Source organism: Aethina tumida, chromosome 1, assembly GCF_024364675.1.
Source record: "Aethina tumida isolate Nest 87 chromosome 1, icAetTumi1.1, whole genome shotgun sequence".
NCBI lineage: Eukaryota > Metazoa > Arthropoda > Insecta > Coleoptera > Nitidulidae > Aethina > Aethina tumida.
In genome coordinates, this window is record NC_065435.1 from 52,076,622 (window position 1) to 52,101,775 (window position 25,154).

Below are 25,154 nucleotides of genomic sequence, written 5' to 3' on the forward strand. Positions count from 1 at the left end.
TTAGAGGATACCCGAACTGTCACGAAACTTTATTGTTTGGAAGTTAATAACTTGATAGCGCAAAAATTATGCACCATTATATTTTTTTACATTAAAATGAAATAGAAAATAAATTTAATATTTCTTAAAATTTTTCTTGAATTTTATATAAATTTTACATAAAAATTATTCTTAATTTAATTTAAGGATCAAATTAGATTGTATACAAATTCCAATCAAAGATGAAGTAAAATATTTTGTTAATTTAACAAATATAAACTAAACATTTTGAAAAATAAAAATACTCGCCGATCGCCAGTAAATTTACTAAAAGTATTCATATCGTGAAACTATACTAAATATTGTTTACAAATATAAATAAAGGATTTGACAAATGTTAGTAACAGTTAATTTTAATTTTTTATTTTCTTTAAACTGTGCAAAGAATGTGACATGTTTATAGTTTTAAAAAATATTGTATAAATTAGGAGCTGTATTTTTAAGAAGTAAATTAAAAAAATATATATTTATTTAAATTTCTTAATTGTTGAATGTGTTCTACCTTTTGATTTTAGATTTTTTAAAAATATATTGTACCTATTATATAGGATTTTTAAAAACTATTAGATTTTGTACAAGGTTAAATTATTTATTGCATAATCACGCACTATAAAAACAAAACAATTTGCAGAAATAAAATTACACAAAATAGGTCAATCAATCACAAATTATCTAAATTATTTTAAAAATGTATTATTATGTTAAAAATTAAATGCTTTATGTATTATTCTCCTAATTGTGTAACCTCAGTTATGCCTTTACTACAGACAATGAATTATATTATCTTTGTCTTTTTATTTTTAATAAAATATGGTAATTTTTAACATTTTTTAACTGTTCTATGACTTTTCTTAATATTTTAGGCCATCAGGACGATATAAAAGATTTAACATTTGATGAATTGGTACAATTAGGGAGAGATACTTTGCAAATAAGACCACATGACGTCAAACAGGAAGACGTGTCGTTTTATCTTTTTACAAGGACTTCATCTGATGTTAAATTAGATTATGACACACCTTCAAATATGACAAACCCGGTAAAATTCATCATACATGGATTCATAGAGAATCACAGCAGAAAATGGTATAAAACCATGACTGACGAATATTTGAAGCGAGGTGACTACAATGTTATTCAAGTTGATTGGGAGAGACCGTCCAGATCTAATTACGTATCTTCTGCATATAACACTAGATTTGTTGGTACATTGTCAAAACTCAGATCACATTCAATTAACACAGAGTACAACTAATTTTTTAGGTAATTTTATAGCTAAATTTATTTTGGCCCAAAATATTACTCCAGAAAATATACATCTTATTGGACTTTCTCTTGGCGGGCATGTGGCAGGCTTTACCGGCAAAGCCGTGAAAAATTCTACAGGAAAGCGTTTAGCAAGGATCACGGGCTTGGACCCCGCAGGACCGTATTTCACTCAAAATTTTATATCGGCAGACGACAGATTGAACAAAGAGGATGCCGTAGACGTCGTTGTCTTTCACACGGACGCTGGCTTTTATGGCTATCCGGATCCCATTGGCACATTGGATGTGTACTTTAATAGAGGCACTAGAAGTCAGCCAGGTTGCATTGCATCGTTTGGAACTACTTCTTTGGGGACAATTATTCAAAGCTGTGAGTTCATCTCTAAAATATGAGTTTTAAGTTTAAAACTCGACAGTTTTTAATTATCTATATTTGTAGCCTTTTGTAGTCATGCAAGGAGTTTTGAATACTTCATAGAATCTATAAATTTAAGGAATGTTCACTGCAGAAAGTGTGAAAATATAGAACGGTATGATAGGGGTGACTGCGAAGGAAACAAAGAATATGTTTTTGCTGCAGAAGATAGTGTAACCGATTTTACTGGAGTTTGTTTTACTGAAACCTCATTTAAATCTCCTTTTTTAAAAGAAAACTGATGCAGTTAATTTGATCTGTTAATTAGTGTCTTTAATATATGCAAAACTATAACTGTGTATAAATTATAAATCTCGACTCAAAATGATTAAAATAAGACAACAATTAACTTGTAGTTTTATTTACAATCAGGCAAAGCAATTGTTACATTGGAAATTATTTTAATTTCAGTAATAAAATTGCAGTTTATTTGTACAAAATTGTTTTATTTCACAGTTATGTTTGATGATAAGGATATTTAAAATTAACATTTCTATAAAACTTCACAATTTAATCTTCATATCTTACAATTTATTTAAATAAATAAATACAGTAACCATATAATTTAAAAATACCTATTTAAAATATAATCACATGCTTATATTACAATATTTCAAGTTAGTTTTAATAAGAATATGTTAGAGTCACTATTTTTCTATTAAAAATATATGCATGGTTTTCAGAATACTGATGAAACTTTAGATAAAAAATAAATTTACAATTGGATAGAACTGATGAGGACATATATTTAAATTTTACTTCTGCCCTCATGAGCTTTCTTTACAATCGCTAGTTTAGAATGCGGATCTAAGACGGAAAGCTCAGTATAGGGTGGGTCTTTTGTTCCATGCAGCATCAATGACCACTCCTTAACGAAACCAGTTTGGGGAGTATCAGAATTAAAGCTTGCCTGAAAATATGTAACCGTTAAATTTTTATTTATTTAATAATATTCCTGGTGTACCTCTAAAGTCCAGGTACCTTGAGGATACTCTCCCCAAGTATGGGTAGTCATAAATGGCCACTTAGAAAATCCATCCCGAGAGTCATCGTCGTTTTGGCGCTTGCTTAAAATCATAGATCTAAAAATAATCAGGTTGATCACGGGTATTCTCAATTATAATTGATGGTGCGCTACCGTGTGCCCATAGGGGAAGTCAAGAAAAGTTCCACATCTCCTCTGCGGGTGGCATTTAATGTTATAACAGCCTGTACGTGTTCCAAATATCGTACTTCCGTGTTTTCACCCTTACAAGAGTTTGTTGTTATATTCATAATGAGCGAACCACGTGAAGGAATTCTTCTACAAGTAAAACCAGTTAACCTACGCTTTAGCAGATATTGTGTTGACAACATACTTGACTTCGGCTACCGTTCCAGCATCACAGTGGTACCGCGGCGGTACCGTTTTCCACTGCTTGGCCAAAGCAACCATAGCGCCAGCATCTAAAACACCAAAGCCAAACAGATGATTAAATTCCAATCCCACCCCGTTCATGGTCCAATAAAATCGGCCCTTTGCGTCGAACAAAGAGTTGCGTTTCGAAGTCAGCACAGTCAGATGTTGAATGTCACGCCAAGTCAATTTATTGCTGAAATACATCGGATGTCAGTAAACTTTGGGGAAATGCGCGTGGTATTAATTAGTTCAAACTTACTTCGCTTCTAGCGCGAGAGCAAAGACACCGGCCGCTTCTGGGGCCGCCGCCGAAGTTCCGGAGTGAGTGGTGGTGCATTTCCCATACAGGTCGGTAGTTGCCTGAAATTAAAATGATGCTCAGGCAACATCCATGCTTGCCTTTGAAACTTAAATAGTTTTGTTGTTGCACGATTGTGCCCAAATAGTTCATTATCGTGCACACCGTACAAAGTAGTGGAGGCCACGAGTTAAGTTTCTCAGACAATCGTTAGTAATGAAACATCCGAACTGTAAAGAAATAAATAAACCCAAAGCCCAAAAAAAAACTTGACATTAATTTTATACTTCCAACATAAAGGTTTGTTATTTCTGGATATTATTGGTAAAGTGTATTAAATATACTTTAGTTTTGAAGTAAGTTTGAATTTCCTAGACTATCTCAAGATTTTGCTACTATAATTGAAATTTTGTAACACGGTAATTTAAGTCAACAATAAGTGGCCCAAATGTATAAAGTGGAAAATTGTAACGCCGTATGATATATGGTGGTTGTGGATAACAAGCTATGGTCAGAAGACCAGACCGATTTCTGATTATTTCTGCTAAATGAATTCTAATACTCTCTACATGGATTTAATTTTTTTAGACGACAATGCCAGTTCTCACCTGGCGAGACTTCTAAAATTTAGCGTTGTAAAAGTAGTTAATCATATGGTAAAAGTAGTTAATCATAAGTTATTAATTATATGGAGTGGCCCTTGCGTTCACCAGATTGCAGTCCAATTGAACAAGTATGGGACACTCGGACAAATTTACATTCGAAATCATAAACTTCAAAATATGGAGGAGCTTGCTAATGCTCTTACAGAAGAATGGCAAATTATGAATCAAAAATTTATTTGTTCACTAATTTTCAGTATGTGAAGGAAGGTTATTCATTGAGGGAGAGGAGATCGACCAAGTATCTTGTATTAACGGTTAATATTCTTTTTTTAACTAATTAATTTTGTTTTAATAATTTTTCAAGAATTTTGGTCCCAAAAGTCTTATTATAGGTTTAGAAGTTGTTGATGAAATTTAATTTAATTTTTGCAGGAGATTACATTGTTTATTAAAACTTATTTTGTTAATACGTATACGTGTATTGTTGTAATATAATGGATATTCTTGAAAGAATTTCACATTTATAATTGAATCAATTCAATCAATTGAATCAATTTTTTAAATAATTTTCAGACTGTAATGTAAAAAAATGTACATATTGAATCATATTTGAGAATTGAGTTTGGGTTGGCTCTTGTATTTTTTTTATTAAAATAAATTATAATTGTATATTTTAAACTGTTTAGTTATAATTATTCCAACCCGAAAAGGTAAATAATATTAATTTATTTATTAGTAAAACTTTGTTGAATAATAAACTGGTTAATATTTAACAATGTCTGAAAAACGAAAAGCTTAACATAATTTAATATATAATTTGAAAACATTAAGTTTATCTGAATTTAAATTAGTTTGTTTGACAATTAAGATTCGATAATAAAATAATTTAAAAGTAAAATTTCGATTTATGCAAATTGACAACTTAAGTCGTTTAATGTTTGAAATTTATTTTCATAAACGATTAGGACTTTCATTGATTTATGATAATCATTCCATAAATATGGAACTTTCGACATCTTTTAAATCGAATGAACAGAATTTGACAGTTTATTGAAGCAAATATTCAAGCTTACAAGAATTATTATTGGATTATTATGTACTTTCCAGCAAATTCGTGAACGTTAATTGCGTAAATAATACAGACAAAATAACTAATTAATTTCTGTTTTAAATAGGACAATTAAATGGGTGCGAACACGTATTATTGCCTAAATCTACATTCCCGCAGAGATATAAAAATATTATCAGTTTGATTACGACGAATAAAAATAAAAACCACGAAACATAAACAATAGCATTATCATAATTACAAATTATGTATGCATGTGTATTTATGTTATTACGTGGCATGAACACACAGCATTACTAAATTTGATGCGGTGTTCCATTAGCGGTGTGTATTGCAAATGTATTACACCAAAGTAAACCACTATTTGTATTGATAATAAATCGAGGCGTCGCGAACTGAGAAATCAATTACGTAATACCCACCACTCGCAATCTTACGGGGAGCACAGAATTTAACTTTATTGATGTGGAGGTGTAATTTCCTTCTCAAAATAGAACCACAGACAAATATTTCAAGTTGTTTATTGTAAACTTAAATTTTCGTGTTCGCCCAAGAGATGCACTGAATCGTTATTCAGTCAAATCGAACTAAACAGTTGTTACCACCAAACAATGCAGCGTGACATTTATATTGGCCGTAATAGGTCTCGCTGGAATTTATAATTAAATTTGTGAACCTGGCGCGTGCAGCTGATAAGGGTCAGAATATAATTTAGTCTGATAGACGGCCGACAAACAAAACTAAATTAAATTTGCAGTGTTACTTGAATAAAATAATACGAGAAAAAAGAAGGGTAAAAATAAACCGAGCAGCGTTTGTTCGTTAAAAGTTGAGTTAAATCAATAGCCGTGTTAATTATTCAACGTGCCTGACTAAAAAAAAAAAGTATTTACCAACTAAGCTCTTGATAATTCAGCACGCTTATTGCAATTAAGACGAGTTCCGTTGTTTATGTAGCCAGTTTCTTTTGCAGGAAACGAGAGACACGTGTTTGAACTTGAACCTGAAACGTTTTTCCATAAAAATGCGGACTCACCACTCCGGTGTTGGGATCCTTGGCACCGTTGCTGAACGTAGACGCCAACGTGGAGGAGCAGCTCTCGTCGTAGTGGGCATTTTGGCCGTCGTTGATGGCGCTGTTTATGCTGATGGTCCACATGCTGGCTGCGTAACCATCGCAGTTGCAGTCGTCATCTTCGCCGCCGTCGCCGCTGGCCCAAACGTAAATATTTCCCAGCCCGTTTCGACCCTAAACAACAAAGCTGTGCTTTCACACGAAAGTTCATGGTTGTGACGAGGTGACACACTTCGGTGTGTACCTGTTTGTCGAACGGGACGCGGAGGTTTACATAAGCGGACGAATTCAAACAGACACGCTCAACATGGACGATTTTAATTTATTAAACTGGTTTAGAGCAAAGCACGTAAACAAACAGTCCAAACTGGATTTGCCGCCGAATCATCCAAGATACGGAATCGCAATGATTATAGTCTGCAAACAAATAATAAATCAAAGGGAAGCAGCTGTTATTTGGTCGTTGTAACGTGCACGTACGTGCATGCACATACAGTATTAATGTGTATTTTGTAACTACGTTCACCCTTGAACGAAACACATTACGGCACCACTCTTAATAAGCACGTGTTTCATTTAACCGGATCTTGCTGAGCTTGGGAAGAAGGAAATAATTTATCTGATGCAGCCGAAGGTGTAATTTCGTTTTATGTCCGCAAGAAAATTAAGTCGTTCAAATGCTGAGGTTGTCGCGGGCATTGTTAAAATTTTATGAAGGAATTTTATTTTTAGGATTGAAATATTTTCATAAGACATCCTTTTATTTCGAATATAATTTAATTTTCTGAGTCAAATATAGCGGTGTGTTTATTATCTGACGAAATAATGTGGAGGAGAATAAATTTACGACTTCGCTATAAATGGTCTCGACACACTCTCAAACAATGCCTTTTGAAAAAAACGCCTTTCCTTTGATATTCTTATTGATTTATTTATTCCCTTTCAATGCGCCGTGCCGTAATAAAGCTTCGACATATATATAAATTTTCACACAGTAATTTTGTCAGGCTTGTTAGTTGTGTACATAATTTGAAGCCCACGTTGATGACGTCAAAGATGTTGTTTGATCTTATCTTAGGGCCATGCGAAATGAGGCACTTAGCTTACGAAACTTTTCCTTTTATCCTTAGCTTAGTTTTAAATATGACAGCTACACAAAGAAGATGCTTCGACCCTCTGAAAAGCCATTTATGAAAGCTGCGGTTTATTGACTAAAGTGTAAAACATTTTGCTTGTCCCGCAAAATGTTTTCTAAGTTGAAGAAGTTAAGCGCCCATATTATATTGGTTGTTGCCACATACACAAGAGTGTAAAGTTTCCAAATAAAAATTTTAAAGTAGTTTCTAGAGTTTTGGTGGAATTGGTTAGTTAAAAGTGTCCGAGCTTGAATTCACGGCAGATGGTTAAAAGACCGAACGAAAAGATGAGGGTAATTTAAAATTACAATGAAACTTAATGAGAATTTTATACGTAAATCGACAGAGAACGTCGATGGTTATATTCGTGTTACGTTTAAACGTTTTCTTTACGGTTTGAGGTTGCTAGGAGAATCGATACGGCAGCTTCAACATCTCATTGAAACACGTTGGCTATTTTTAGCATTCAATGGGAACTTGGACATCGGCGAAAACATTTATTATACGCATATAGTTGTTTCAGGAGTTAATTATGTCTTACCTCATTCACGCCGCGGACAATGGCCCTCATGGTGGCGTTCCTTGGTCCGTCTACTGTTTTCCCATCGTCGGTTGGTCCCCAGGAAGCACTGTATATGTCTATCAAATTTGGCTCATGACCCATTGAGTTGGCCTCAATTAAATCGGTCATGTAAGGTTGGTCCAACATTCGAATTCCTTTAAAATTAATTAAAACTCATCATTATTTGCTATATAAATTATAATTATCGCCCAATTTTTAATTAATTAGGTTTCCATGGAACTAATAAGTCGGTTTATTTACATGCGTGTGTTTAATTTAGGTAATCGCATGTGTCTTAAGCTTTAACTTAATATTTACTCTCTTATCTGATTATTTAAACGCGAAATAATTTTTTGGAATGAATAAATATTTATATTTGCATAATATGTGGATTATGGTGCTGTACGTGATTAAATCACGCATCGAAGACAAAAGTTAACGCTTAATTTTCTATTTATTTATAAACGTTAAGTATAAAATACAACCATGTGTGACCCAAATTAATTTCGCTTTGTCTACTTTCTACGTAAGGAATTACCTGCAATTTTGGAGTCGTAGGCTACGCCAACGCCACAGATCCCATTATCGCGGGCAGCTGCCACTTCTCCGGCGCATCTGGTGCCGTGACTGTGAAAAAGAAATGCGTATACTTTATTAAGTTTCTCCCTTAGGGAGGCGAAATCCCCACATGCTTTTTCCACGTTTTCAATGTTGACACTCTAGAAAATTTGCTGTCTGTTAACAACAATATGTGTTCCACTTTCGAAAAGTAAATACGAAAGCATTCGTTGGTTGAAAGGTCGTTACTGAAATGGGCGATTCCACCACATTTTAAAAAGTATTCCTATATACTAATGTAAACGAACGCAACACCCAGAACGTATTACGTATTGAAATAAAAAATGATTAAAAATGTTGTCGGATTTTTGTTTTTTTTTCTCATCTTTAAGGTATTTAGTTTGTTTTATTCAGTAATTTATACTAAACTTTTAACGTGCATAGAGTACGGAGACGAAGTAGTTTTAGCATGAAGTGGGAATTTCGTTCTATAAATAGGGCGGCGTTTGAACAGAAATGTGAATATTGTAATACGATGTTGGCAATCATGGAGTGAACAGGCAGAGGTAGAGCAAGTGATTCCTGAAGATCCAGAGCTACCACAGAGCTACAAGACCGTCGTCTTAAATTACTGGTCCTAAGGGACAGGATGAGTTCAACCTGATGAATTTTTTGCCGATGAAGGTAGATCAATTGTTATTCGGTCTTTTTGCCTACGGATTTATCGCCTTTTTTTGGACATACCTCTAACAGCAAACCATATTCGCCAACGTGGTGACTGGTTTACGGAACGTCAACGTTGGAATGAGGAGTGGAATCACTCGCTTTGCTCTGGAGAGTAATGTTCACAACACTACGGGTTTAATCGTATGGGGTGCTATTGCTTATGGTAGCAGGTCACCTTTAGTTTTCATTAGTGGCAATATGAGGCCCCAGCGATATGTGGATGACGTTTTGGAGCCTTATTATCTTCCCTACATAAGAAGAGATCACGGACTAATTTTTCAGCAAGATAACACCCGTCTACATATTTCCAGGAATATATTAAACTTTCTAGAAGCCTCCCATGTGAAAATTCACAGTAAATACTGCCATGGCCCCCAGATCTTCAGACCTTTCCCCAATCGAACATGTGGGGCGACGCTTAACGAATTTGCTGCACCCTCCACGGAATCTTAATGAATTAAGACGTCAGAGTCAGTTCGTTTAGGATGAGGTACAACAAGTAAATGTCAATAATCTCATTAGATCGATGCCACGTGTCAATGAGTGTCTTAATGAAAGAAGGGGTCCGACGCATTATTATTAGTTTCTGACAATTTATGCTTTAAGATTTTTGTTTAATTTTTTAGTATTATTATTCTGTAACAGCTTAATATTTTTATAAAAAAATTGTGGTGTTGCGTTTTTTTTTGCAAGCAGTATATTATTCACAATTTAAATTTATAAACGAGAACACACAGAAAACTGAATTCACCAAAACTTTATTTCGTTGTGCCGTTACATATTTTGTTTACTCAACAAAATGTACGTACAATTGTGGCATTCCATTTCAAGTACTGTAAAATAAAAGCGTACATTGAATTCCTTGTTGGAAAATCCTTCACTGAGAAAATATTCGAGGAAAAATACCACGGATTTGCTGCAAACTTTATTGTCTGTACGATGCAATAAACTCGAGCAATTTGTGATACCTCGCCGAGCCGTAAGCAGTGTTCAACCGTGTAGTTTTCATATTCCGGCTTATAAATCGAGTGCCGGAAATTCATTAAAACTTTGAAGAATCTGATTCGGACAAATATTTGTCGACATTTATTGCCTGTCGATCGATTTCGCCGCCGGAACATCCGATAATCAAATACAAAGACGGACATCGTAGGTCTTTATCGCATTAAAAACGTTTGTTGGATCAATTAAGTCCGGCATTGGACGTTATTAAAATATAAAATTGTGGCGCTCGAGACAAAGATAACAACAAATCCGGGTCACAATTATAGCTTAAAACTAAATGAATATTCATGTAGGCACAATAATAAATTCCACGCTTCATTGGAACGAGATTCCTGCAGTAAATCCCATTAAGCACCGAGCTTCGTGTGTAGGCTGGTTGGTCCGTATTTAGAATCGAGTTTTTTCCATTGTAAATGTAAAAAATAATGTGCATGCAGCAAATAAAAAGAGTACGATATTTAAACGACTAATTCGGCTTAATTAGACCGACGAATATGAACGCACGTTCGCATTGCGAAACGAAATAATCCGATACGATTTTAATTAAAAATTCTCTCTATTAATTTACCTATTGAACCAGTCGTCCGTGTACCGTGGATAGGGGAACGGATCATTGCTGCTGAAATCGTAGCTCGCTTTGGCGTTCTGAAACAACACCGGGCGATTAGGAACACGTGTTTTCTTTGTCGGATTTAATTGGGATTACTCACGTAGTTGTATTTCAGGTCGGGATGCATGTAGTCAACACCTGGAAATGCAAAAATGTCTGGTATCAAAGCATGTTCGGAGCTGAGAAATAGATACGTCTGAAATTTATAATAGGGAGCGGCCGCCTGTTATTTTCTTTTATTTATTTTATGAGCGACAAAGAATTATCGATTATGCTTCAAGTACAGAAATATTACAAAACGTGGGTGTTTGTTTTTAGCACAAACACCCCGACTGTCTCTATTTGCATTGCAGTCAACATGACAGCTTCGTAATGAGCAAAAATCCCACAGGATAGGCAATTTTGAATATGGTATCTGCACAGAACATTATTGTGACGGAAAAAATTATATCCAATAATGTCAAATAAATATTTGTAGTTATAAAGACATTTATGGTATATAAAATAATTGAAATATACTTCGTGACATAGACAACAGAACACATACAGTGATGGCCAAAGAAATAGCACGAATTATTAATTAGAAAATGAACACTTCTAATTAAATTCAATCAAAATATATTTTACTTAAAATAATTACAATTTTGAACAACTTTAGACGTATGTTTCGGATCATTATCGTGCATAAAAATTCATGTACCTGATAAATCATCGTTGGCAAATGTTTCCATTTATCTCTCATCATATTTATATACATTTATACATCGTATTTCAAAGTTTTTGTAGTGTCTAAACATTTATTTGGGGGAACGACAAACGTATTGTTCACCGTTTGATCTTATTCTATTGAACTTGGAATCATCTAACCAAAGTACTCTCTCAAAATTCTGCAGAATAATTAATATAAATATATATCCTTACAAACTTGTAAGGATGTTTCAGTATTGTTCATTCACTCGACGTTTGATTGTTCTACTAGACACACTGATATTGTGTGACTCAATTAATTAATTTTTTATTTGCGACGAGACAGGATTTTGTTTATTGATTTTTCCAATTTGTCTGTCTATAAAAGGAACTGCTTCTTTGTTAAGAAGTTTTCTTATTGTATTTTTAAATAAGTGTGTTGGTTCATATTTATTAATAACATTGTCAACCATTTTTCGGGATCGTTAAATATGTTAGCGCCACAGAACTTAAATATGTATTATATATTTGAATGAGCTATTTCTTTGGCCAATGAAATCAGATTATATGCCATTCAAAGTAATATCTGCGTCGTTTTTAAGATGTGTGAAAAAAAGCAACGTATACAATATTGAAATATGTTTTATATACTTACTGAACAAGTTGTGAATTAAATTCTTTTATGAAAAACCTTGCAAAATTCAGTATTACTTTCATTTTTGTTATGTTGAAAGGTTTCTTTCATTCATTTCAAATGAATGAAATTTTAATCTAATCTTGTCGTTTTCAATGTTGAGTCCAGATTTACTTTGGCCATATATAATGATCAGACACTTGTCAGAAGGGATCCTGGATAAAGGCATTGCGTATGTGAGTCGGACATCTTTAATTTTCATTACAAATTATTTGAGTGTCCAATGATGCATTCAAAAAAATATGGAGTCTCATTTGGATTATTATTTTCTTGTTTTGGAGTACTTCCAATATTCCGATGTAAACTTGTTGCCATGCAACACGTGTGTGAAATCTTGAATGGATCAGTCACTACTTCCAAATACCCCAAACTGTACTCCAAAAAACAATTAACTGTAAACGGCGGATCTACGTATTTTATATTCTGTCACTTGGTATATAAATCATATCCTGCGGTTTTAATTTAAAACGAATGAAAATGGAATAAAATAACATTAGCCTGAATTTAGTAGAGAGAAGCGTTTTACATTTTCATTAAAATTGGCTAAAAATAGAAATAATACAGTCTCACTTAAGGTGAAAATGAAGAAATTAACTTGTCGTCGGAAAGGCTAATGAAGTCTGATATTCTTTTCTCCGGACTTCATTGCATCGAATAAGAACTCGAGTGAAAGAAAGGAGCGGTTGAATTTGAATTAGCTAATTATAATACTTAACAATCAACATTATTTATGATTTGTGAATTAATCAACGCTTCAATTAACAAAATCGATAAAACCCCCACCGTTTATTTCAACTTTAATTCAATTTTACAGACAGGGTTATTTAGGAATGTCGAATTTTGTTCGTCGACTAAGTTATTTAGCTCGTTTAATTATTGAATGAATTTCCAAACCTTTTCATGAATTTTAAAGTATATTTAGGATCGTAATTGGATGTTTCTATTGTATTGTGTATTCGCGTACCTTAGTAAACGAGTTTTAAGATTGGAACGTGCTGATTACCTCCTCAGACGCCTTATAAAGTTTGAGTAATTTTAAAGTTATGATATAAGCATTAAAATGTTAAATATAATTGGTGATATACTTTTAAGTTTAATAAAAATACTTTAATAGATATTTTATACTGTTAATGACAAACCAAAGTGAGTTGTAAACCATCAGTATGTAATTAAAAATCACCTACCTTAACATAGATGGAGAGCGTAGTTTAGGACGGTTCTCGACACTTCTCACATTATTTAATCAAATATACCAAAAACCCAAAGATACGAAATATATTCTATAATCTGTATGCCACATTGAAAAAATCCCAACTTATAATTAAACTGATATTAACAAGCAAAAATAGATGAGATTTTCTTTGTTGAACGGAATCTTTTAATTATGGTTTAAATTTCTCATAACCGTTACAAAGACAAAATCCAATTTTAATTTTGATCAGCGTTACCTGGTTAAAAGTTTAAAAGTAAAATCATTCTATTTTTACTTTTAACGTGGCTTACTCCGGCTTCGGAAGGTCAATTCCGGTGCGACCTATTCGAAGTAAAACTTAGAATTAATACACGGTCTGGAACTTGCAAGTTTCACGAACTAAGAAAGACGTCGATATTTACGCTAAGGACGAACCAGAAAATTAAACGATAGGGATTTTTTTTCCGACGATCTCGACTCAACTAATGCAATTAGTCACGATTTTACCGCGAAAAATTAATTGGAAGATTTCCAGCTGACACTCGACATTTGTAGGTAATCCGGGGGTTTTTAATTAAATAATGCTTTTTAATCAACACTTCGATGCGGCGTCGACCCGTTTGAATTAACCGGAGGCAAAATTTACGGATGACACGATTGATTTTAAATAACAAATTAATTAACGAAATGTATCAACTCGCCTCAGGTGATTCGCACTAAGTAAAATCAAAAATAAAGTTACCGTCATCCATGATAGCGGTGGTGATGTTCTTGCCGGTGACGCCCTGTGCCCAAGCAGCTTCGACGTTCAGGTCCAGTTTGGCTTTGCCGCCGTTTTGACCGGTGTTTTTCAAGTACCATTGAAATGGGAAATAGGGATCGGTAGGGTCCTTGTGCGGCTTGATGTTCATCACCAGGTTTTCGACTTTCAATGGTTTGTAACCTCGTTTCACTCTTATAAAACCAGGCTGTTGAACGGCGGCGTGAACCTAAACGTATTAAAAATATACATATAATATTTCACAGAATTAACACATTTTATGTTTTTTTTTTTTTCAAAGAGGCCTCTTTCTCTTTGTATTATGTACATATTTACATGTGCTCTAGCAACGACATTGTTCGAGGGTATTATTCCGCTTCCATTAAATACGAAATTGGAGGAATCGTCGCCTCTTTGTTTAATTAGCGTTAATTAGAATCACTTCAAGTCTGAGAACATTTTAAATGCATCAGGAGACGTTTGAGTTTACTTAATTTTGGAAACAGTATACGCAAATGTTGGAGTTAAGTTAAATAGAACCCGTAGAACTTTTGTTTATCTAGTGTCAAATAATTTATAATTTTCTTTTACGTCTAAGCAGTAAACTATGACCTACTTACTAAATTTGATATTTGTCCTTTATGTTATCAACAGGGAGTTCTACCCCATAATTATTTTTTATTGCCTTTTGGCAACCCCTCTAAATGGAGAGAAAATTTAAGTGGGCAATAAAGAAGCAAATATACGAGCCTAATTGCAAGAAATATTTTTCTTATAAAATATAAAAGTCATTTTTAATTTTACAGAGATTAGACGTGTTTTTTACTGACTCGTTGAATTTCTTGTTCGTGCTTTGGGTTCAACTTATTTCTGTGTTAATGTGGGTGTTCTGTACTTTTTAATTGTGTCATTTTACTGAGAAGGAATTCGAGAGAAAAGTGGAGCTTCAAATCCAATATTTCATTCAAGCTGCCAATTTACTGATATAGCGAAGATACTCCTTAGAAAGGGAGAAAAAAGGTCAGAGGATAAATGTGATTATTGATGTAAATGTGAGTTTTGAGGACTGAGTGAGTAAATTATTAGCATTTAATACTGCATCCCCAAGAACCCATTACTTACGGGGTGAATAATATCAAGAATATTCTGGTTACTCAGATTCATGAGTACTGTGAAGTGTGACGTCGATATAAGAACTACAACACTAAGTACTTCTCTTATAAAGCAATCAAAAGCTTTGAACTGGCAAATTGGAAGTAAATTGTGAGATACACGAGTGTCACACTACTTTAGTACTCGGCATCAAGTGTGAGTAAACACACTTAATAATAAAAAATAATTATAAAAATTATCGTATTAAAAAATTGCCGAGCATAAAACATATGCTAAACAAAGAGTATTTTTTCAAAGAAATATAAATATCAAGCCCGCATTATGTGAATGATTAAAAGATTTGGTACACTTTGTTTGCTTTGTAAATTTATTATGTCATTTAAAACAAAGCTTTTGTGTTTTATATTTTCTGCCTTTGAGGTTCATAAAAATACCTATGACATCATTAAGCATAACATAAAAAAGCTTAGTGACTTTTTTGCTGATGGAATTATAAATAATTCCCAGCAGTTTGATCATTAAAAAGCTCTACGCACTTTTCGTTTGACTATAAATAGCTTTGATAAAATACAATCGCACTGCAATGTTCAACGGTGCAAATGATGTTATTATCTCACAAGCCCACATTTGGCGGAAAATTGCTTTTAATTTGGGAAACACCTGAAATGGAATGTTAATTGGACACGAAAATATGTTCGGCGCCGGTTTAAGGGGCACGAATTCCGCATCATTTGAAACGTTCTACCCGAAACATAAATCTCGTGGAATTCTCAAGTCTGTCGTTCAATCTAGTAACAAACCGAACGCGAATTCTTCGCGTTATTAAAGAATTTATTTTTGTGCAAGAATTAATCCGATAGAGTTCCTGACTGACGGACGTAGAAAAAATGTAATGGAAATTTTAATTAAAACAGTAAACGGTAATTTCACTTCACAACAGTTCGCACGCAAAACATAATAATACATTCGAAATTTAAACGTCGGGTTTAAAATCGAGACCCGAACGAAATTGCGGTCGTGTTTTTTTTCCCATATTTTTATGAATAAATCGGCATTAACCCACACAAATTTAATTTCGGAATACATTTGTGCCGTATTTTCGTCTATAACAAATCGGAAACGACGTGACGGAATATAGTTTTTTCCTATTTGCGTCATATCAAAAATCATTAATCATTTGTTATCTATCCAAACACGCCGAAGTACGCTGAAAAAAGTTTTATAGCGTCAAAGTACAAATTGTTTATGGTATCTTTTTTTTTTTTGGTTGGTTGCATCACAAAATGCATCCCTGTTTCCGAATGGCCGACCTGCGGTTGACTGGAAGTCGGCGTTGAATGTCTTTTGGAGAAATCTATTGTTGGATCGAAAATCACGACAGTCGAATATTCAAATTTTATGTGACACAATAAATGCGGTTACGACGAAGTCCCCTGTCAACTGCAAAAAAGTTGATGTATGTAAATATCCGTCTCGACTGAGCACAACATCTATCGGAGACCCTTTAGTGGATTTAGATTTGATAAGGCGACAATATTTACATAAAGTTATACATTGGGCGACAAAAATTCGTAGTAAGCTGTCCCTAAATACATTTTTTTAAATAAAAACAAATGGAAACTTGGAAGGAAATATTGGGTAGGAATTATATTAAGTTGAACATTAAATTTTTTAATCGCCATCATTTAAATACTGGATAAATTGTAGTACAAGCATTACGTAAACGACGAGCTTGATAGGTAAGTTTTCTGTTTGTGTTGTAGGTATCTCGTTCGTTTAAGCGAATTAAATTCGTGTACATTTCTTTTGTCACGTAACTTTCAGTAATGTATTTTTTTTCGAACAGACAAGGCAAAAAATGCTGAACCGTTCCAGTTTCACGTTAATTTAAATAAATTTCGATATTATGCTAAATTTTATGATAATAATAGTGAATAGTAATGATTTATATATTTTTTAACTTAAAACAATTTTTGAAAAACAAAATTGACGATAAACATTTTTAAAGTAGAATAAATAATATAAGAAGCCCTTTACCAAACAGAAAGAATTTATTTTTACGTGTATAGTTGATTTTCTCTCAATAAAACGTGCATACATTTCATATTTAAAATATATGCGTTACATCTTTTGCCTAGAATGTATATATATATATATATATATATATATATATATATATATATATATATATATATATATATATATATCTATCTGCAAAACCTCAATCGAATGTGTCTGTTCACATATTTGGAATGGAATGAAATATTCATTCATGAAATAAACGCAGGCCTTTCTCCCAAATAAAGAGAGTATTTTCAATATCCTTAATGTTGGCAATTCTAATATTATTTTAACAGAACTGAGTAACATGAAAACAATTTGAAATATATATTTTATTCAACGAATATCTGGTTAGAGATCACTGAAATATTTGAAAATAAAATCTTTGAATTTTTGATATTATAAGTGAAAAACGATGTTAAATTATATAAAAGGAGGATGATACAGCTTTTATTAAATTATGGCTTTTGTTGATTGGTTCCAAAAAATGGAAGTGGAAAACAAAGTTAGGTCCTGTAAACAGAGAATATAGCTTGTTGTTTGTTGATTAAAAACTTTCAGTTTAAAAAGTACCACTCCAATCCTGATTTTATTTATATAAGCAATAAAAATATTAAATGAAGCCCTTGTCACATTTGATTATATAAAAAGAGGATACAGCTTTTATTGTTATTGTTGAATTATTGTTATTGTTGGATTATTTTATTACAAAAAAAATATTACAACCGCTAATTTCTATTTTATTCTTGAAAATGACAAAACCATTAACTTATGTATACCTATTAGAAGTGGAAAACAACATCAGATCCTTTGAAAAGAGAATACAACTTCTATTATATGTTGGTTGTTGAATTGACTAACCACTTTATTTAGAAAAAGGGCTCGTTCTACTTCTTATTTTATTCTTATAAAAAACAAAACCATTGACTTGTATGTTATTTTAAGTGGAAAATAACGTTGGACTAACATATGTAAAATGACAATAGAACTTTTATTTTGTTATATTGTTGAATTAACTAACCGCCTTTTTCCAAAATATGGGTTCAATTATCATTTTTTTTAATTCTTATAAATAACAAAACTTGTAATACTTATTAAAATTTAATTTTAATTCCTATTTTATTAATAAAATCATCCACTTCTGTATACCTCTTATAAGTGGAACATAACATCAGATCCTATAAAAAGAGAATATAATTTCTATTATGATCTGTTGTTTGTTGAATTAACTGACCACTTTATTTCTACTTCTTCTATTATTCTCATAAACATCAAAACCATTACATTGTAATACTGAATTGAACAACAATGTTAGATTTTTTAAAAAAAGGATACAAGTTTTATTTTATCATCATAAACCTGTTAAAAGAGGATATATTGTTTGTTGATTCAAACTTTCAGTTGAAAAATATAGGTGCTATTCGAATGCCTATTTTATTTTATAAACAAGGATACTATTAACTTGGGATGTGCACCGAAAATGAGCATAGTTTCAATTAACTAACTTAATTCATTGCGCTGCACAATTTGTGCAAATGTTGCGTAAACGACAACCCCATATATAACGCTGATTTGTCGGTGTGGCACCTGATCAACTTCGCTTCAAAGTTGAAAACGGCTTTACCGTCGCGACGCGCCCGTTGACGACCCGACGGTCGGTCCTTGTGTGCGTACGTGTGCAATAAGTTAGTATTTTCTGTGTTGGTTAAGGTTAAGGTTCAGCTTTCTGTAAATGACTTGCAGTAATTCTGCTCCTGACACAGCTTTCAATGTTAAATCCTGCAAATATGCACGTGAATGGCACGTGAACTGGAAATCAAATAAAAAAACTGGGATGTTATTAATATGGATTAATGCGGTTGGTGAGCAATTAAATCCGGAAACTAATTTCCCCTGACGTTTCCATATTCCTCCCCGCCAAACCGTAATTTTGTCGCTTAAGCGGGAATTTGCATACGCTCACCTTTATGATCGTCAAAATATCGTTCATTATAATTTGACCTGTATCTGGGTGTATTTATAGATAATTAGTTGTGCGAATCGTAATGGCGGGTGTCGTTAAGGTCCTTCGTGGACCGAATAGGCGAGAACGTGAAGTGAAAACTGAAAATGTCATAAAACATTGAATCAATATCGTTTGAATTAACTCTGGCAAATCTCCGGGCATTCACGTAGAACGCTTTTTAAATCGTTCTAATTTTGGTCGTGATTGTACCCTTTATAAAGACATTGTTTTCAGATGACGTCTGGAAAGTAACATACTCTGAAAATAAATGGCGTGGTTGTAATTGAAAATCGATAATTTTGCGGCAAAATACACTAGGGAGTAGGTAAACAGGACATTAAGCTGGCAATTCAGAATACTAATTGTGTCATCAATTCAAACTGGGATAATAAGCGCGTCGTTTAGCCAGAAAATTTCCCTGGTTCGTTTATCATAAATAACGAATGAATTTAAAATGTGTCCCGTTACTCAATTAGATCTATAAAACTAATGTCGAGATTAATTGTGTAGAAGTTTTCCTTGATTTTTTTTTAATTTATCGATACAACGCAGCTTAAATTGTCCGTTGTTCAGACTAATTTCATGTAATTTATCGGATTTTGAAGAAACATTTTATTTGAACAAAATAGTGTAATATACATTTTCAATTTTCGTTTTGTTTGTTTAACAAAATTAAACCGTAGATTTCAATATTTAATTTGACATTACGGAGATTTAATGGCAGTTTCATTTACATACATTCGACTCACTGGTTCGGAAACGCACAAATTTATTTTTGTGCCATGTCGAAATGGCATAGTTGAAATTATCAAACATTATATTTAATCGCATTCCCGTACGTAACTGATTTATCCGATGGCTCATCGAAAAAAAAATATATATATTTTCCCGTAAACATCCCGTTTAGTAAGCTGGGACGCAAATTTCCATCGAACCGTTCCGGGGGAAGCCCTTTGTTTCCACCACCCGAACGACCGACATCGACATTTACGTTGCAAATCTCGAAGCCGATCTTTAAACATCAATGAACCGCCCTCAAGAGTTTCTTTCAACCGCATGTGTGACGTGCACGTCTAGTTATCGAATAAATTTCCATGTCAAAAAGGTCGTTCGCGAATTGAATGAATAAATAAATTACGGACCAGCCAACGAAATAACGTCCTTTTGATGTAAGCGGCTTACCAACGGATCAACTTTCAATTTTCTCATATGAGGAATGCTTCTTTTAGTACGTGCGATCGGCAGTGCGTGGTTTATGAAATGATACTCCTTTTTTGAGCCCAGGACCTGAAACAGATAAAAGAGATTAAGTCTATTATGGACGTTGTGTGTGACTGGGACTTGCAATATTGTTGTGTTTAAGCTTGGATACCGACATATATTGTTAGGATGATTTTCCAAGCTCAAATATCAATGTAAATTTGATATTCTCGTCTATCAAATAAACGTCACATCGCATTCTGCTTTGTTGAATTGCAAAACAATCAGATGGGAAATCTAATGTACGTTTGATAAATGTGAAATACATGTTACTAGAACATGTTGCGAACAGATCTATTTTTAAGATAAACGAAGATAAACAGAGAAGTTACAGAAAATACTAGATATAAAACTAATTAAATATTATATGGTAACTCTTTTTGTATAACTCATTGTGTACAAAGTGTTTATATCATTTTTATCTACATTCTCCTTATAATCTAATAAAAACAACATCATCTTTAAAGATATAAACAAATATTTAATAAAAAACAAAGTAAATAATCATTAATCTAATAACATAGACAATCAAATTTTTCCTTGTTTGCAACTAATTACTGCTGAAAAATATGCAAATATTTGTTTCTTGTCGTAATTTATTTGCATTTAGGGATGACAACGTGATGTGGTTGACCTAGCTTCACACACTCGTGTGAACCTATTGATTTTCGGACCTAAAAGAAATTTTTATCTTTCCCAATTTGTTCACGGTAAACGTGTGCAACCACTTGCAGTAATGTGGCGGAAAAGTGGTGATAAAAATACGTACGTAACAAATTAATTGTATTGAAGGAATAAGTATCCGTTTACCTTTTAAAACTTAAAAAATGACAGGTTTCAAAGCACAGCGGTCTAAAATTAATTGTTAAAACGTGTATTTGCTTAATTTTTCTAATCGGCAACTTTTATCGATAAAAACGGTCAGTTTCCATGTGACTTGGCTATTTTCCGACGGAAGCTTTCTAAGTGTTCGTCATTAACAACACCCACATTTTTGTAGTTTTGGATAAAAATTAAATTGAAATGAATGAATTTGAATACAACAGACTAATTCACAAATTAAAAGTAAAGTTTCAACTCCTCGTTTGTGGTAACGAAACAAAAGAACCAGCTCCGTGAATCATTTACAACTTAAAACCATCACATAATGCAAGTCAAAGTGTATTGTATCCTGCATGGAGACCGTGAATAACGCCAACGCGTAGCATTCAATATCCGAAATTAAGTTTTACTGTAAAGAGCTTCGCATTTGGAATTTTAACTCGCGAAAACGAGATTGTCGCTGATCCCCCCAAAGCTTTCGCGTTTGGAGAAATTAAATTAAACTATGTTTAGATATTTAGTTAGCAGTCAGTTGGCCCTGTGACTAATTGTATTTGTCGAGTACATTTACAGCTTCCGTCTAAATGACTGGAATAAAATTTGTTCGGGTGAAAATATTCTTAATACGTATCACGTTTTATATCTAACCGATGCGATATTAACGAGGTCATAATTCTTCAATACGAAAACAGCGCAACACAGCTCCAAATTGAACATTACTTTCCGTTATGTTCCTTAATTAAGCTTGTAACACGGGTAGTGATTAATTAAGATGAAATACAACCTAAATTGTTTTCGTAATGTCGCAACAAATTGATAGGGCACGATAAGATAGGATGACAAATCGTTAAACAGGATATAAATTAAAACGCGCGTATTCTTATAAAGCATTGAATAACATGTCATCCCCTTATCTGTGTCAATCTCCAGATGAATGCTTGTTAGCCACATGCGAAGCACGAAAATGCTTTTGTATTATTTGAGCTTTTGAGATGTGCTCGTTAGCTGTTTTAACCTACCTTTATAAGTTGGCAAAAAATGTTAAGCGGTTCCAGTTTTCATTAATTTAAATAAATTTTCATGTGGGCCCAAAGTTATGATAAATTTTATCGTCGTGATAACGTCAAATGGGGGAATAATAAAAGGTTTTTTATATTTTTTAACAACAAAACTTTGTGGTAATGATCATACTGAGTGATTCGTGTATAAAACATTTTATTTTGTTATCATCTTGATTGAATAAAATACATAGGAATCCTTTCAACAAAATTCAATGGATTTATATTTATGTTGTCTCGAGTATATAAATGATATTCCCCCAATAAATCCTACGTACATTTCATATTTAAACGATATGCGTTACATCCTTTACCCCGGAATATAAATATCTACAAAAGCCCAATTGAATATATCCAATATTGAGATCGTTCGCATATTTGGAGTAGGACGATATGTGAACTCATAAAATATGTGCCGATCTATCTACATCTACAAAATATTTTCGATATTTTAACTGGTTTAATAAAAAAAAACAATCGATAAATTGTAATATACATATATTTTTACTGGTTATTTTCATTTATGTGAAACGCGTGATTTGTATGCGAGCAGGGTAGGCCCTCGTTTCAAGAGTTAACGGTTCTTATTTTCTTCTGCCTGAGAGGGATTTACTGCACACAAAAAGAAATTCGGAACATGCGGCTTTTAGCTTTAAGCACGAGTTTTTGTTCGGTCCGCATTCGTTAGAAGAAGAGTAAAAAAAAACGATTCCAAATTAGATTTCCATGTCTGTTTTTACTGCGTGAAATATACGGCACATTTTAAAAGATGCCCTCATTAATTTTGAAAGTGATTGGACAAGCTCCAAAACAGTAATAAAAATACATTCCTAAATTTTAGCTGATAAACAAATTTTAATTGAATTTTTTTTTTTTTGAACGAAATTTCGTAAATAAAATATGAATATTTTTTTTGTTTTTCCTTTGTTTTGCAACATATAATAATTAAATTAAACTGATTCGTTAATTATTCAACAATTACAGTACGTATTTGAATATTTAATGTATCTATTTATAATTTCTATCATATGACAAAAGATTATTAATTGATTTTTGTTGGATAGTAGTCATTATTAATTTTGTAGCATATTACCAACATTAAATAATTATATTTATAACAGAAGATTTTAAGAAAATCGTGGAAACACACAAAAGATCCTGCAAGGATTATTTAATTTTATTAATTTTTTAATACATTCTAATAAATTATCACAATATAGCAACGACAACAAAAAACATGAATAATATATAGGTGAAATTCGATGAAAATGTAAACAAATATTGCGATTCTCGATGGGTTAACAGTTTATTTGGGGAAACTAAGACGGAGAGGGAAAAGGGGGCCTCAGAGAGACGGCCGTGGCGCCTTCGGAAGTGGTGCGTTCGATCAGGACCACACAGCCCAACCGAAACGAAGTTACGGTAAACAAAACAGCTGTTCGTCGTTTTAAAAACGTTACGTACCGGTCCCATATTGACGAAACCGTTGCGTTTGGCGACGCCGTGGGCCTCGTTGACGTCGACATCCCGCTTGAATCTGACAAGGAACGAGTTGGAGAAGATATCCGCGGCAGAAACAACACAGATCGTGATCGAAAGCAGGAGGATCGGCCTCCAGGATAGAGGCATCGTCAGTAAACTGACGATACGTTGCTGCTACCCGGTCTGAGGCGTCGCGACGCGCAACTCCTTTTTGACGTCACCGAAATCGATTTTACAACACACTCGATTTGTATTTAACACGGCTTGTATCAATTGATGGGGTGTAAATGAACCGAACTGGTTTTGTTTTTTGCGATAAGAAATTGTGTTGGGTCCATTATGCGTCGCCAGTGGAAGTCTTCTCTTCTCGGAGGCGAACGAGGGATTTATTATTGTTTGTGGTCGAGTTTCGGCTATGTTTTGTTCAGTAATTCGAACGTGCATACAAACAAGTTTTCCCGTTTTCCAAAATCTATTGAAAGTCACGAAAAACGGCAATCAGTAAATTAATTATTTGCTGATAATTTTTTTTCTGTTGGCGATATCGATTGGAAGGTTTATAATTGAATACTTTCCATCTGGCCACTAAATAAAATTGTTTACGGACGAGTCAATAAAGAAATTGATATTTAGGAAGTGAGCTATCTGGAGCACACAGTCAACTAAGTAAACCCATAACTTTGATTAGAGATCGGAAGTGGTCTGAAAGAAATTTAGGAAGCTTTCTTAAGCGTCCATATTACACGTTGGGATTGCTTTATCAAAAAGTTTTTTCTATAGCCTAATGAGAATTAAACTGTTTGTCCAAATAAATTGATATTGACATCTCATTCATTTTGATAACCGTAGCCACAATTTCCATATTACAACCAATTCCCGCTAGATAATAAAAAATGACTTTTCAGGATCATAAAAAACATGTGTGATTTAGGTGGTGGATCGTTAAGGGTGAAACCATAAATCTCCGGAATTTTAAATATACAGTAATGGTCATTATTACAGATAGTTTTTAAATTGTAAAATTTTTCAGCCGTAACTCTTTTATTTAATGTGAACTGTTATAAAATTAATTTGCCATTGTTGTTTTATACAGTTATATAAAAACTACTACTCTTTATTCTATAAAATGTTACTTTATATTTTTGAATTGAGTTGGACATAAATATAGCAACTTGTGTTATTTGACATTATTAATTTATAATTTTGCGTGGCATAGTTTGTACCATTTTCCGAATACACAAGTTTATATTACTTA

At 33.1% G+C, this 25,154-nt stretch overlaps 2 protein-coding genes across 2 annotated transcripts; one reads left to right on the plus strand and one right to left on the minus strand.

Annotated features, from left to right (window-relative positions):
* The first annotated feature begins 221 nt into the window (after window positions 1-221).
* On the plus strand, window positions 222-2,071 carry LOC109594195 (phospholipase A1). The gene is made up of 5 exons (XM_020009399.2): window positions 222-226; window positions 836-852; window positions 903-1,244; window positions 1,303-1,677; window positions 1,747-2,071. The coding sequence occupies exons 1-5, from the start codon at window positions 222-224 to the stop codon at window positions 1,962-1,964; spliced, it is 957 nt and encodes a 318-aa protein (XP_019864958.2). The 3' UTR covers window positions 1,965-2,071.
* LOC109594697 (neuroendocrine convertase 2) lies at window positions 2,068-24,046 on the minus strand. Its single transcript, XM_020009938.2, has 13 exons — window positions 23,882-24,046; window positions 20,460-20,564; window positions 14,081-14,327; window positions 10,866-10,903; window positions 10,724-10,800; window positions 8,405-8,493; window positions 7,846-8,021; window positions 6,130-6,342; window positions 3,381-3,481; window positions 3,081-3,314; window positions 2,861-3,025; window positions 2,687-2,804; window positions 2,068-2,632 (listed from the first exon to the last, which is right to left on the minus strand). The coding sequence occupies exons 1-13, from the start codon at window positions 24,044-24,046 to the stop codon at window positions 2,471-2,473; spliced, it is 1,890 nt and encodes a 629-aa protein (XP_019865497.1). The 3' UTR covers window positions 2,068-2,470.
* Between the last annotated feature and the right edge of the window lie 1,108 nt (window positions 24,047-25,154).

Coding starts and splice junctions, on each gene's coding strand:
- LOC109594195 (XM_020009399.2), top strand. Junction 1,245..1,302: donor ATATAACACTAGATTTGTTG/GTACATTGTCAA, acceptor CTAATTTTTTAG/GTAATTTTATAGCTAAATTT. Junction 1,678..1,746: donor GGGGACAATTATTCAAAGCT/GTGAGTTCATCT, acceptor CTATATTTGTAG/CCTTTTGTAGTCATGCAAGG.
- LOC109594697 (XM_020009938.2), bottom strand. CDS start 24,046: ATGCCTCTATCCTGGAGGCCGATCCTCCTGCTTTCGATCACGATCTGT. Junction 20,565..23,881: donor GTTTCGTCAATATGGGACCG/GTACGTAACGTT, acceptor TATCTGTTTCAG/GTCCTGGGCTCAAAAAAGGA. Junction 8,022..8,404: donor CTACGACTCCAAAATTGCAG/GTAATTCCTTAC, acceptor TTAATTTTAAAG/GAATTCGAATGTTGGACCAA.